Source organism: Bombyx mandarina, chromosome 28 (genome assembly GCF_030267445.1).
Source record: "Bombyx mandarina strain Sakado chromosome 28, ASM3026744v2".
NCBI classification, from domain to species: Eukaryota; Metazoa; Arthropoda; class Insecta; order Lepidoptera; family Bombycidae; genus Bombyx; species Bombyx mandarina.
The window spans coordinates 8932651-8947116 of NC_143233.1; the positions used below are offsets into that span (position 1 = coordinate 8932651).

The 14466-nt window shown below is 38.8% G+C and overlaps 2 protein-coding genes across 2 annotated transcripts; both read right to left on the reverse strand.

Annotated features, from left to right (window-relative positions):
* Nucleotides 1-1276: 1276 nt before the first annotated feature.
* Nucleotides 1277-7457, reverse strand: UGT33K1 (UDP-glycosyltransferase UGT33K1). Its single transcript, XM_089739028.1, is given in 4 exon segments — nucleotides 1277-1563; nucleotides 2174-2393; nucleotides 5660-5663; nucleotides 6570-7457. Coding segments are annotated over 4 exon segments (1332 nt in total). The 5' UTR covers nucleotides 7395-7457; the 3' UTR covers nucleotides 1277-1280.
* Nucleotides 7458-8254: 797 nt separating this feature from the next.
* On the reverse strand, nucleotides 8255-13823 carry UGT33N1 (UDP-glycosyltransferase UGT33N1). The gene is made up of 4 exons (XM_089739019.1): nucleotides 12999-13823; nucleotides 11521-11743; nucleotides 9731-9950; nucleotides 8255-8537 (listed from the first exon to the last, which is right to left on the reverse strand). The coding sequence occupies exons 1-4, from the start codon at nucleotides 13821-13823 to the stop codon at nucleotides 8255-8257; spliced, it is 1551 nt and encodes a 516-aa protein (XP_089595145.1).
* Nucleotides 13824-14466: the final 643 nt, after the last annotated feature.

Here is a 14466-nt window from a genome sequence, read left to right on the forward strand (position 1 = left end):
TTAAATATTTAATATCATTTTTAAATTTCCATTTGACAAATCCTTCCTTCCAAATAATTCCTTACATTATCAAATCCGTATTACTGGATTAATATATAAAGCTTAGTAAGTTAGAACTCGATTAAAATGTCATTAACAAAAGTTCATATGCTGACAATGCTTCATTACCATTAGAAAACTATTAGGGAGCTTTCGCCGGATCCTTTGAATGGATGAAAAGCGCCAAGAAGCTTTCCTCTCTCTAACGATCAAACGCTGATTCAAGTTCTGAATCCAGTTATAAAATAATCTTGATGGGTATTAGGTGAAAGCATTTTAGTGGTACTGTAAAAATAATAGACTGTCACAAGTTTTTCCCTGATTAATCAACCCTTTATATTTTGAACGGATTCTGTTTATTTCGGACTGTCGGATTTACTATCAGCGCGCCTTTCTGCTGAAAAACTTTGAAAGGTTATTGATTTTAAAATGTTATGAATTTTTTTTATTTATTTATTAAAACAGCTGTCAACAACAAAATCCGGTTCATATCGTCGTTATGGTGTATTTCGTGTACATAAAAATAATATTTGAAATTTGTGAGCGTTTTTTTTTTTAATTTTAAGGTCTTAGTTATCGGTGTTCCTATCCATGCATGGAGTAATCGTGATTACCGTGCCTTATTTTTTTAAGTCAAGTTTGCAATATTTCTTGAATTGAGATTGAATCATTCACATCTTGGGTGAACAGTCTTGAGCAATATCGCAGTGAAAACCTTACCTTTGACTTATCTAATAGTAAGGATAAAGTAATTAACGGTAAAACTGGTGGCAGGGAATCCTGAGAGTCCGCACGGATAGGTACCACCACTCTACCTATTTCTTCCATGAAGCGTTTCGGTTTGAAGGGTGGGGCAGCCGTTGTAACTGTACTGAGACCACATATCTCAAGATAGGTGGCAGCATTTTCGTTGTCTTTGGGCTCCGGTAACTATTTAACACCATGTTGCGAGGTCGTCCTCCATCCTCCAATAAAAATTGACTGCAACTTAGAGAATTGCACTTTGTGGACAATTTCGTGTTTTTTTAATACTGTGTTAGCGATGGTATCGTCTAATGTAACCTCTTCGTCATTAACCAAGTCTTTTTTTAATATAACATTTTTCGCATTCATATACGTTTAAGTAGCTTATAATGCTGTCATTTTTATATTGCTTTGAAAGCGGATCAGCATACACGATTATGAGTACTCACCGTCGCCAAGTCACGTAGGATTTCTAAATTGATAATAACGAAAATTGTTCAAGATCTTTTCATTTTATTTTTTTGTGTAATGCTTAAAAAGTTCCCAATATTGTAAACTGTTAAACCGATTACAAATAGGATGATACAGACTAGAAGTAATAGTAGGGATAATAGGTCTAGCTCCAAGTATTGGGTCAAGCTCATATTGGCTGCTGGCGAACGGAGATGCTTGGCTCCTCCGTGACGCAGCACATGCTCTGTCCACCACACGGCGCGCTCCAACGAGCTCTGGGGCTGGTCGTACATCTGGCTTCGGAGACGAGCTATGTTTTGACGGTAGCTGAAAAATATATTTTAACCGAGTATATTTTAAAGTAAACCATACAATTTTCTCCTCCTCCTTGAGTGGATAATCCTGAATGCTCATGGTTGTGGCCTCCTCTAATAACTTTCTCCTGGATTATCTTGCGCTATTTCTGCCTACTCTCGGCTGGTGGATAGAAACGTGGATAGAAGTGTTGAGAATGGCGCGTATTTAGTCCGACCAGCGTATTGAACTTCTGCCTTTCTTTATATTGCTCAGGTGGATGAACGATCTCACGGCCCAGCTGGGGTTAAGTGGTTACCGGATCCCATAGACATCTACAACCTAAATGCCACCTAGAGACTTAGTTCTAAGGTCTCAGTTTTCACACTTTAACGCCTGCCCCGCCCTTCAAACCGAGACGCATTAGTGCTTCGCGGCAGAAATAGGTAGGCCGGTGGTACCTACCCGTGCAGATTCACTAGACGCTTGAACGCCGGGTAATATAGATAGCTAAATGATAAGTGTGATGTTTTTTTCCTTTTGCAATTCACGCGGTGATCTTTTTTTATGTATGCTGAACCCATCACAACGTTACGGCTTCCTGATGTTTAAATTTGATACTAACACTGCAATTGAAGTTTACCTTTCATCACCAATGACTTTGTGAATAGCTTCTAGCAGGTCCGCCTTAGTCAAGGACTCCAGGTCTAAGCCCACGCCGATGCCAACCTTGACATACTGTTCGACGTTGTACCACTGGTCTCCTATCATCGGTATGCCTATTAGCGGCACTCCAGCTGTTATGGATTCATCGGTCGATTGGAGACCTCCCTGGGTTATGAATAATTTAACATTTCGATGCTCTGAAATTCGAATTTCAATCAGAAACCTTCCATCAAAAATTTCCATCGTTTGCAGGCGTAATTAGTGTAACAGGTCGTAGCTGAAGAGTGAATGAAGGTTAAGAGTCAATTTTATGTGGTTTTGGATACTTTTTATTTTTTATTTTTATTGCTTAGGTGGATGGACGAGATCACAGCCCACCTGGTTTTAAGTGGTTACTGGAGCCCATAGACATCTACAACGTAAATGCGCCACCCACCTCGAGATATAAGTTCTAAGGTCTCAGTATAGTTACAACGGCTACCCCACCCTTCGAACCGAAACACATTACTGCTTCACGGCGGAAATAGGCGGGGTGGTGGTACCTACCCGTGCGGACACACAAGAGGTCCTACCACCAGTGATTACGCAAATTACAATTTTGCGGGTTTGGTTTTTATTACACGATGTTATTCCTTCACCGTGGAAGTCAATCGTGAACATTTGTTGAGTACGTATTTCATTAGAAAAATTGGTACCCGCCTGCGGGATTCGAACACCGGTGCATCGCTACATACGAATGCACCGGACGTCTTATCCTTTAGGCCACGACGACTTCTTACTGATTGAAGCTCACCTTTATTGTTTTGGTTATCAAAATTCTTTCTATTTTTGCCACGAAACAAAGTTTATGTTCGAAGGTGGGTACAGACTTAAACAGTGAAATCGAGACTACGATCTTATATGGGTATAAAAATATCTGGAAGCAATTATTGAAAGAATTGTAGTACTTTTACTGATGGTAGGACGTCTTGTGAGTTCGCACGGGTAGGTACCACCATCCCGCCTATTTCTGCCGTGAAGCTATAATGTGTTTCGGTTTGAAGTGTGAGGCAGCCGTTGTAACTATAATGGGACCTTAGAACTTATATCTCAAGGTGTGTGGCGCATTTACGTTGTAGATGTCTATGGGCTCCAGTAAGCACTTAACACCAGGTAGGTTTGAGCTCGTCCACCCGTCTAAGCAATAAAAAAAGGCATTAATGATGATATTCATGAGCTCGAGTAATCATTTAAAACCAAACGAGCCATTAACTAGTCTAACTAACTGCAGCTAAAAAAATAACGTTGAAACCCTATTGTTATTCTAAACTGAAAAAAATACTATTCTGTATTTATTTTCGACGAATTTATATGTACTACAAATCGTAGGGCGCTATTTCGTTCGTGTAAATTAAAAATTGAAATTTTAGTCTAATGGAGTTTTAAGAACCTCTTTTTTCCCACACACTGACTGTAATGCTGAATTGGACTTGTAATAATAACTGATTTTAGAAAATGAATTTAATAAATTTTTTTTTTTTGCATAACCAATTCTTCTTAAGGCCTCGGGTAATTTCGTTGAAAATGGACGGGGGTAAGGCCCATTTGATGGTCTTTTTTTTAATTGCTTAGTTGGGTGGACGAGCTCACAGCCCACCTGGTGTTAAGTGGTTACTGGAGCCCATAGACATCTACAATGTAAATGCGCCACCCACCTTGAGATATAAGTTCTTAAGTCTCAGTATAGTTACAACGGCTACCCCACCCTTCAAGCCGAAACGCATTACTGCTTCACGGCAGAAATAGGCAGGGTGGTGGTACCTACCCGTGCGGACTCACAAGAGGTCCTACCACCAGTAATTACGCAAATTATAATTTTGCGGGTTTCATTTTTATTACACGATGTTATTCCTTCACCGTGGAAGTCAATCGTGAACATTTGTTGATTACGTATTTCATTACAAAAATTGGTACCCGCCTGCGGGATTCGAACACCGGTGCATCGCTTCAACACGAATGCACCGGACGTCTTATCCGTTAGGCCACGACGACTACTGAAACTGATTACTGGAGCCCATAGACATCTATGACGTAAATGCGCCACGCACCTTGAGATATAAGTTCTAAGGTCTCAGTATAGTTACAACGGCTGCCCCACCCTTCAAACCGAAACGCATTACTGCTTCACGGCAGAAATAGGCAGGGCGCTGGTACCTACCCGCTCGGACTCACAAGAGGTCCTACCACCAGTAATTACGCAAATTATGATTTTGCGGGTTTCATTTTTATTACACGATGTTATTCCTTCACGCCTCTTAAGCTACTAACGAATAGGTAAGGAAAAAAGTAAAAACCGGTGATTCCCGCATCACTCAAATCTTGATATTACATCTTAATTACATTAAAAAAGAAATGAGAAGCATACGACAATTGAAAGAAGCATCTTTAATAAAGTACTTAAGGATCGTTATAGTAATTATATTAGTTATATCAATTTCACTTTTTGCCTGTCTATCCTAATAGCCTCGAGAGGTTATGCTAGATTCGTCTAGCTTGTTAGCGAGCTTACGGAGTATAGCGTTACGAATTTGCTTCGTTACGGCAAGCTAAATAAATCCACCTGCTTATTTAACTACTTCCTTTCAATACTTAGGGTCTGACCACAGCCGAAATCTTCGTTCATCTCACAATCTTCTTCTTCGCTGTCCTCCACATAGTTCTGACTTTTTACACTCTTCATTCACTATTCAGTCTATTCTTCTATGGAATGCGCTCCCACTCAAAATAAGGTCGGCCACTACACGTGAAGCGTTTAAGACGAAGGTTCGAGAACTGTTTCTCAGAGAGTTAGCAGAGTCATTTAATTGATAATATTTGTTTATATATGTTTTTATATGTATATATTTATGATACGTATATGTATATATTTATGTATATGTATTTATTTAAGTACGAGTATTTGTATCTATAAATATTATGTATGTTATATATACACATATTATTATGTTTCAGTAATATCACCTTCACACTACACCTACCAAGCTTCATCTCTGCACTCCCCTAAGGTAGACTGTTAGAGAATGCCTATGGCATTAAGTCCGCCTTTATTCTTTATAGTATAAGAAGTTATAAATAAATAAATAAATACGGCAAGAACTAAATACGGCAAGAAACTCAGTGGGCTGTGTCTGTATGTTAATTTTAGCAACGAGCCCTTCGTCGCATTCGACACCGCGACGAGAACGGTGATTAATAACGTCACGAAAATCAGTATTGAGCAACGGTCAACTACATGATGAAACATTCGGAAAATAAAGACAAAAGCAGTCGTAATATTAATACCGATATCCATGACTGATATTCACTGCATAATAAATTTAGGCTGAATAATAGACAGCGGCTATTGATGTCCGTGAATGCCAGTAATGTTTGAGTCAAATGACAATTTTTTTATATTGCCTAGATGTGTGGACGAGCTCACAACTCACCTGGTGTTAAGTGGTTACTGGAACCCATAGACATCTACAACGTAAATGCGTCACCCACCTTGAGATATAAGTTCTAAGGTCTCAGTATAGTTACAACGGCTGCCCCACCCTTCAAGCCGAAACGCATTACTGCTTCACGGCAGAAATAGGCGGGGCGGTGGTACCTACCCGTGCGGACTCACAAGAGGTCCTACCACCAGTAAAGTCTTGGATTTCCTTTTTTTAGCAAAAGTGACGGGGCGAATGAGTTCCCGACCCATCAGATGTTAAGTATTTATGAGAAGCTTATAGACATCGTGAATGCTGCCGCCCACTTTGAGGTATCTGGTCTAAATTGAAAAGTCAAAATTTCCGTTGCATATCACGGCTACCTTACCTTTTTTTTTTATTGCCACATAGGCAGACGAGCATACGGCCCACCTGATGGTGAGTGTTTACCGTCGCTCATGGACGTCAGCAATGTCAGGGGCAGAGCCAAGCCGCTGCCTACCGTTTAACACTCTCTACAAGCCTCGTTTGAAGAATGAAGGACATGTCATAGCGCTCGGGAAACACCGTGGAGGGGAGCTCATTCCATAGCCGGAGGGTACGTGGCAAAAAAGACCTCTGGAAACGCACCGTGGATGACCGCAGTGGCTCCAGGTAGTATGGATGAACTCTACTCCGGTGGCGGGCGGTGCGATGGTAAAAACGAGACGTTGGTATAATCTCGAACAATTCCTCAGAGCACTCCAGAAAATCAGAACCTATTATATTTCGCGGTAGAAACAGATAAGACGGTGGTGGTAAGGTAAGGCAGGTGAACCTATGCAGGCTTACATAAAGTGATGAAAAGTCTGTCCTTCCCGTCATCACAACACTGAGGGATTTTCGAGGGTAGTTTAAATAAAATAATTAGATTCTGACCTTTGGTAGCTCCTTGTCTGGTTTTTGGGGTAAACCTCCCAAATATATTAAACTCGGTGGTACCGATCTATTGTTGTCCCACGAAGCGTGAACGTTCAGAAATAACAGATCCACGTTATTCCTCAACTCGGTTATGTGCGGTACCTCAGGACCGAATAGCTTTCTTCCCGTTTCCGTCTCAGGCTCTTCTAATTCCTTTAAAACTCTCTGGAACTTATATTGTACCCAAATCTCTTTGATTTTCTCCTACATGCTCAATTTGTGAACTCTTCCTTGTATTTGGCCCGGATTGAAGAAGGCATGGAACGGTCCTGTAACAGCTTCTAAAGAACCATGGACAGTGCTGAATAATATTAATGGAACTTTGTATTTATAAGAGAGTACTAAATCTGGTCTTACACACGCTTCGACAATCAGCAAATCGAATACCTTCCTCCTATCGTTTAGTATTTTTTGTACCTCATCACTATTCATTTGATTTTCGAATATCACGTAGAACGATTCGTAGGCTGATTTCATCCTTTCATAAGCACCAACTTTAGAAATAGTCGGAGTAATGTTCAAGACCATTCTCGACCAAAGGCCATATGACAAATCATGAAGATCGATTTCTGTCAAATTGTCCGGAGTTTGACCTTTTGGGAACGCAGGGTCAGTTGTGATCACAGTAACTTGGTGTCCTCTTCTGGCCAGCTCTTGAGTAACAGGTCGAAACACTACTTGATGGCTGATCGAAGGTGTAGGGAAGACAGCTAAAATTCTAGCACTTTCTACTTTCCAACACATAAACATCGCAACGATTAAAATCAATAATTTTAACGGCATGTCTGAGCGCGTTTGCTGTTAAATTTGTATGTATTGAAGAAAATCGAACCTTTTTTTTCTTTAAATAAGGATAAACATTTTGGAGTTCCATGAAATGCAACCAACGAAACTTATAAGTCGTATTAAATAATTAAGTGTTATTTATTTTGACTTACCAACAATTTTTTTAATTAACGAAAGCGTTCGATAACTCAATACGAACATTGAAGGAACATCAAAATTAATTTCAATTCAGTTTCTAACACTGCACTGCACTGTTTCTAGCACATGGAAATTTTTGAATTGAATCTAAATATTGTACTCCCGTTTAGCTCCTAAAGATCTTATGAAATGATACGTTAAAAATTAACTTCCACTGGAAACAAGAACTAATGACGAAAGAAACAGAGAATAGTATGCGACACGTGCATTCACGGACTGATGTCGTACAAATGACGTCCAAGCAGTTGGTGAATGCGTATGCACTGAAGATTGTCGACAGAGCGCTCAACGATTATATCGCGGTCAAAGGACGACCTCTATTGTGTACAGCTATTGAACAGGTGATTATTTTATTATTATTTTTATTGGTTAGATGAGTGGACGAGCTCACAGCCCACCTGATGTTAAGATGAAGCCCATAGACATCTACAACGTAAATGCGCCACCCACCTTGAGATATAAGTTCTAAGGTCTCAGTATAGTTACAACGGCTGCTCCACCCTTCAAACCGAAACGCATTACTGCTTCACGGCAGAAGGGCAGGGTGGTGGTACCTACCCATGCGGACTCACAAGAGGTCCGATCACCAGTAAATTAGTTAATTAAACTGACGACTAAAACTATATCAGGAAGAAAACCCATTTAATTCTTCTAGAAATTTACATCTTTTTTAATTTAGGTTTACATACATTAAAATGTAATTTGTAGAGTTTCATTATTGTATAATGTGACGCTAATGAAAATAGGAAAATTGTTGATAGAATTTTCATAATTAACGGTATCTCTAGGTATTCTGACCAGGTCAAGGTGGCTCCCGCTGATCGGAGGTGCCTTGCTCCCCCGTGACGCAGGACATGCTCCGTCCACCACACGGCTCGATCTAGGGGGCTCTGGGGCTGGTCGTACACCAGAGAACGAAAACGAACTATATTCTGACGATATCTAGAAAATAACAACATCAATAGTTTTTATTTATATTTTATAGTTTTATTCATACTAGTGCTTCTGCAGTAGTCGAAATTCGACTATAATTAATTTAAATTATAAATTTGACCATTATTATGGTTCTATTCTCAAAGACTTATACTTATTTATTCACAGATTTCGCCAAGATAGATAAATAATATTAAAGACAAACAATTCATACTAATCTATTCTCTATTTTACCACAGACTTTAAATAATAAAAGTTTGACAATAAACAAAGTATAAATTTATATATGCATGTGAGTGTCAAATAGATGGTAGTGTGTGTAATTTTTTTTATTTATTTATTTAAAGTTATTATAAGCATAATTTAAGAAAATATTTACATTCTGCACTCCTTCTCTATATTCTCCATAAGTGTGGGAAATTTTATACTCCTCCGTCCGCGCAATTCTCGTAAAAAGGTGTACAAAGTTTTTGCTTCACGTATTAATATATAGATAAACGGGAAGTATATACTCGAGAGAAACCATTGATTTAAAAAAAATCCATTAATCATAGTGTTTGTTTTTCATTAGCAATCGTACTGTCAGCACCCATGAGTAGGTACAGCATTCTATCAATTTCTGCCGCGAAACAGCCCAGCCATGCCTTCTCGTATGAAGAACGGGAAGGATATTGTGCAATAAAATGGTGCTGAATGCCCTTTGTCCAAGATGAGAGGTGGCATTCACATTGTAATGTCTATGGCAGTAATAGAAGTAGCTGATATCTTTGTCTCTATTGAGGTCACATGGCAATCAAGACCAAACGGGCGTAAAATATACCACTTCTTTATTGCCTAGGTTGGACGAGCTCACAGCCCACCTGGTCTTAAATGGATACCGAAGTCCATAGACATGTACAATGTAAATGCGCCACCCACCTTGAGATATAAGTTCTAAGGTCTCAGTATAGTTACAACGGCTGCTCCACCCTTCAATCCGAAACGCATTGCTGCTTCACGACAAAAATAGGCGGGGTGGTGGTACCTACCCGTGCAGACTCACAAGAGGTCCTACCACCAGTAATTACGCAAATTATAATTTTGCGGGTTTCATTTGTATTACACGATGTTATCCCTTCACCATGGAAGTCAATCGTGGACATTTGTTAAGTACGTATTTTCTTTTCACACTAAGGTCCTGTATCAATGATGTTAGAATTTACCGGTCGTCTTCAAGTACGGTTGTAATAGCGTCCGTGAGTTTTTCCTCATCAATTGTTTCCATGTACAACTTAACGCCGATCTGGTGCTTAACGTACTGATCTGTATTGAACCACTGGTCGGAGACCATAGGTATACCCACAAAGGGAACACCTGCCACGATCGATTCGTCGGTGGATTGCAAGCCACCTTGAGTTATGAATAGCTTGACTTTAGGATGCTCTGAAATGGATTGCAACTGTTAATACTTCAGTAGCCTTTTTGTGGTTCCTTATTCTAGTTTGGCAGATTAGTTCATGGTCCACTTAAGACGTCAACTTGAAATATAACGTCGAAGTCACAATATTCTTGTTTGACAGGGATTTCTCCATCAAACCAAATTGTATGATTGCTTCCCGACAGATATGAGCCTACAAATTCGGATCTTATTTTTAATATGCTAAAATCATTAAACTTTTTTTTTATTACCTTGGTAGGCAGACGAGCTTACGACCCACATGATGGTGAGTGGTTACCGTCGCCCATGAACTTCAGCAATGCCAGGGGCAGAGCCAAGCCGCTGCCTACCGCAGTTTGAGCATTTCATTTGCATTTTGCAGTCTTCAGTCAACACGTGATCTTCAGACTTCAAACACCACTCAAATATTGCAAATTCATTACAATTTAAAATAGTAGTACATATACTTAGCACCCGTCAAATGCATATATTTGTAATTTCGATAAACGATTGTTTACAAAATTTTAAGGGCTAGGGCATTACAGGTCAAGTAATGTTAACATTATTTGATAATTGTTACTTCTTGAATAAGGCTTTTTCAGTAGAAAACACAATGAGGAAAGCTACTTAATTATTTTTTTCTAGAAATAACCTTCACTGGTAGTAGGACCTCTTGTGAGTCCGCGCTGGTAGGTACCACCACCCTGCCTACTTCTGCCGTGAAGCAGTAATCCATTTCGGTTTGAAGGGTGGGGCAGCCGTTGTAACTATACTGAGATCTTAGAACTTATATCTCAAGGTGGGTGGCGCATTTACGTTGTAGATGTCCATGGGCTCCAGTAACCACTTAACACCAGGTGGACGAGCCACCCATGTAAGCAATAAAAAAAGAAAAAAAATAGAATACTTTACTGCAAGTCGTGGCCTAGACAATAAGACGCCTGGTGCAGTCGACTATGCTGGTGTAAAAGCCCCGCAGGCAGGTACAAATTTTTGCTAATGCAATACGTGCTTGATTCATATTCACAAATAACTTGAAGAAGGAGTAACATAGTATTTCTTATTCTTCTCAGTTGTACACTCCTGGCGGAGTGGTCGTGGTTACGTTTGTCTTAATGTTTGATTGCGGCTCTAGAGAGGCTTCTCCATCTCTATTTGTGGCGGTACGTGTACACTCAGTAAGGGAACACTTCGTAGATAACTTAATCAAGTCTGTCCACCTTGTGGATGATCGGCCGCGAGAGCGTTGACCGTCTACTCTTCCTTGAACCACTAAACGTTATAACATTGTATAACAAAAATGAAGTCCACATAAAGTTGTAATTTGCGTAACAACTATACAATTCAAACATAGACCTCAAATCTAACACTAAGTCCTCTCGTTCAAGTGTGCGAGCGATAAAAAATAAATTTTAGAATGAAGATCCATGGAAAGTTTATGGAAGTAGGTCATATTAATATTTTCAAAGCACTATGTCTATACATGGTACTACTTACTTACAAGAGTGCTACAACATTGCGTCATACACGTATTTCTTCACTCAAATATAAACCCCATTCCGTTTTAATACTCACTCAAAAGGTCGGATTGGGGAAACCATTTTCCAATTTTAATATTTTCTGCTTTCCCTGGTAATTTATCTAAATCCATTTTCCATAAAACGTCATACGGTAATTTCGATAGGACGTTACGTATGGTATTGAAAACGTGCCGAGGGAACATGGAAGGTTCGACGTTCGAGCCAAAACTAACATAAATAATGCCGTTCCTTGACGAATCCAAGTACGATTTTAGATCCTGAAACATAAAAGCTGCTTAGGCATTATCGGTTATCACAATCATGTTCCTGTCGGTGTTAGTATTCCTTAATCAAAGATTCTTTCGCGGCTTGATCTCGTATTGCTTGTAAGAATTTTTTATATATATTTGGAACGAAGTTCCTTATGGGACGATGCGGTACCCTAACCGGGAAAAAGCGTCCGTAACGTAAGATTTTTATTAGTAAGGCACACAGTGTACGACTTAACTTTGTAATAACCTACAAAAAATAACATAATTTTTTGTTATATATATTTTTATAAGTCATTGTGAATAAAATAAAATTGATAACTTTGTAGTTTTTTTTATTTTTATCAATAAAAAAAATGTATACCCGAATAATTATTTTCTTTATACCTCGAATAAAACTTAAAAATATTATTTTTATAATAAGAAACGTCGTTCCTATCCGGTGTCCCACGACACCACACATCTTTATTGCATAGATGGGTGCACGAGCTGCCCATCTGGTGTTAAATGATTACCGGAGCCCATAGATATCTACAACGTAAATGCCGCCACTCACCTTGAGATATGAGTTCTAAGATCTCAGTCCAGTTACAACGGCTGCTCCACCCTTCAAACCGGAACGCATTACTGCTTCACGGCAGAAATAGACAGGGTGATGGTACCTACCCAACTCACAAGAGGCTCTACCACCACTTTATTGGGAGTATTCTGCATCCGACTCTGCTTTAAGTTAAAAAGTTAAATGGAGAAAGGCCTATATTATAAATATTCATGAATTGATTTTATTACGCGGCATACATCGAAATAGCTTACGAACAAGTGTAGAGTGGATATTAATCTAAAATAAATTGTATACAGGAGTTTTAGGCACGGCATAGTTGTATCACTCGAGACAAATTCACAAACCGTTTCATCTAATAGTTTTTCAGTATTTACTGGTGGATTGACTTCCACGGTGAAGGAATAACATCGTGTATTAAAAATCAAACCCGCAAAGTTATAATTTGCGTAATTACTGGTGGTAGGACCTCTTGTGAGTCCGCACGGGTAGGTACCACCGCCCTGCCTATTTCTGCCGTGAAGCAGTAATGCGTTTCGGTTTGAAGGGTGGGGCAGCCGTTGTAACTATACTGAGACCTTAGAACTTATATCTCAAGGTGTGTGGCGCATTTACGTTGTAGATGTCTATGGGTTCTAGTAACCACTTAACACCAGGTGGGCTGTGAGCTCGTCCACACATCTAGGCAATAAAAAAAAAACTTACTTTCGGTAATTCTTTATCGGGCGTTTGATGTATACCACCAATGTAAACAACGTTCGGTGGTACTGGCCTGTTATTATCCCATAGCGGATGCAAATTCACGAAAAACATATCTACATTCTTTCCTAGTTCCCTAATATCTGGTACATTAGGTCCAAAATTCCGCCGAATCATTTCGTTATCAGCATCTTGCATGTCATCCAGCATATTTTGGTATTTCCAATGATTCCACAGCTCTGTAATTTTATCCCAGAGAGTGTAGTTGTAGCTTCTATCGCTGAAAGGTCCCGGGTACAACAAAGGATGTACAGGTCCCGCCAGATTCTCCAAGTTACCATAAATAGGTGCTAGCGAGCTTACTAAAATCACCGGAGCTTTATAAACATGAGAAAGCACTAATGCTGGTTTCACACACGCTTCTAATATCAACAAATCAAATTTCTTTGTTTTATCTCTTAGTATGTTTTTCACTTCTTCAAATTGTATCTGCTTTTCAAATATGACTATTAGCCTCTCAAAGGTTGCTTTTACTTTATCGAAGGCACCGCTCTTGTATCCCGAAGAGTTTGTTACGAAAACCTCTCTCATGAGGTGGTAGGAGATATCGTGAACGTCTATTTCAGTGAGGTTTGTTGGTGCCTGTCCTTTTGGAAACGCTGGGTCTGTGGTCACGACTACAACCTCATGACCACGTTTGGCTAGTTCCTGTGTTATAGGACGGAAGACAACCTGATGACTTATTGAGGGTGTTGGAAAAAAGGCCAAAATTTTTGCGCAATCCACTACAGACAAACTGAGCACGAATCCGACGACGATATGTTTTTGCATCTTTAGCCAACTTCCAGACAATAAAATCACTAACAGATTCACTCCCTGTTTTATATTCATACTCATAGTCGATTTATTTTTGCTAATTATCGTATATCAAAGATCTAGAACTGATCGAGAATTATGATAGTTATTTATATAATAAATTTTCATAATTTCTATTGTTTTTATTCTTGAACAATCGACAATTGAATAATTAGAATTAGAAATAAAATATTTTAGTTATCTATAAATTTTATTGAACGGTGTGTACTAAATAGAATCTATTTTAAATATCTATAAATAGGCATATACATTGGCAAAGACATGGCATTAAATTTATTTTTCTCTGCTTAACAACCAATTCCTTTTTTTGTTTTATATCTATACGTAGCCTTGAATGTTATTAGTATTAACTTTGTTTTCATTAGTAATTTTTCTACACAAATTTTCAAGAAAAAAATTAAATGATAACAGAAAAAAAACCGAATCTAAATTTCGGTAATTAAAAATACTTTTGGTCACGGCTGACCCCAACAATAGCAGAAAAGAATTTGTCGCAAATAATTTAATGAAAACAAAAAATACTAAACGCTAAACTAAACCGAAGTAGTAATTTAGAATATGTATGCGGCTTTTGAAAGCCGAATAATGTAATATGTAT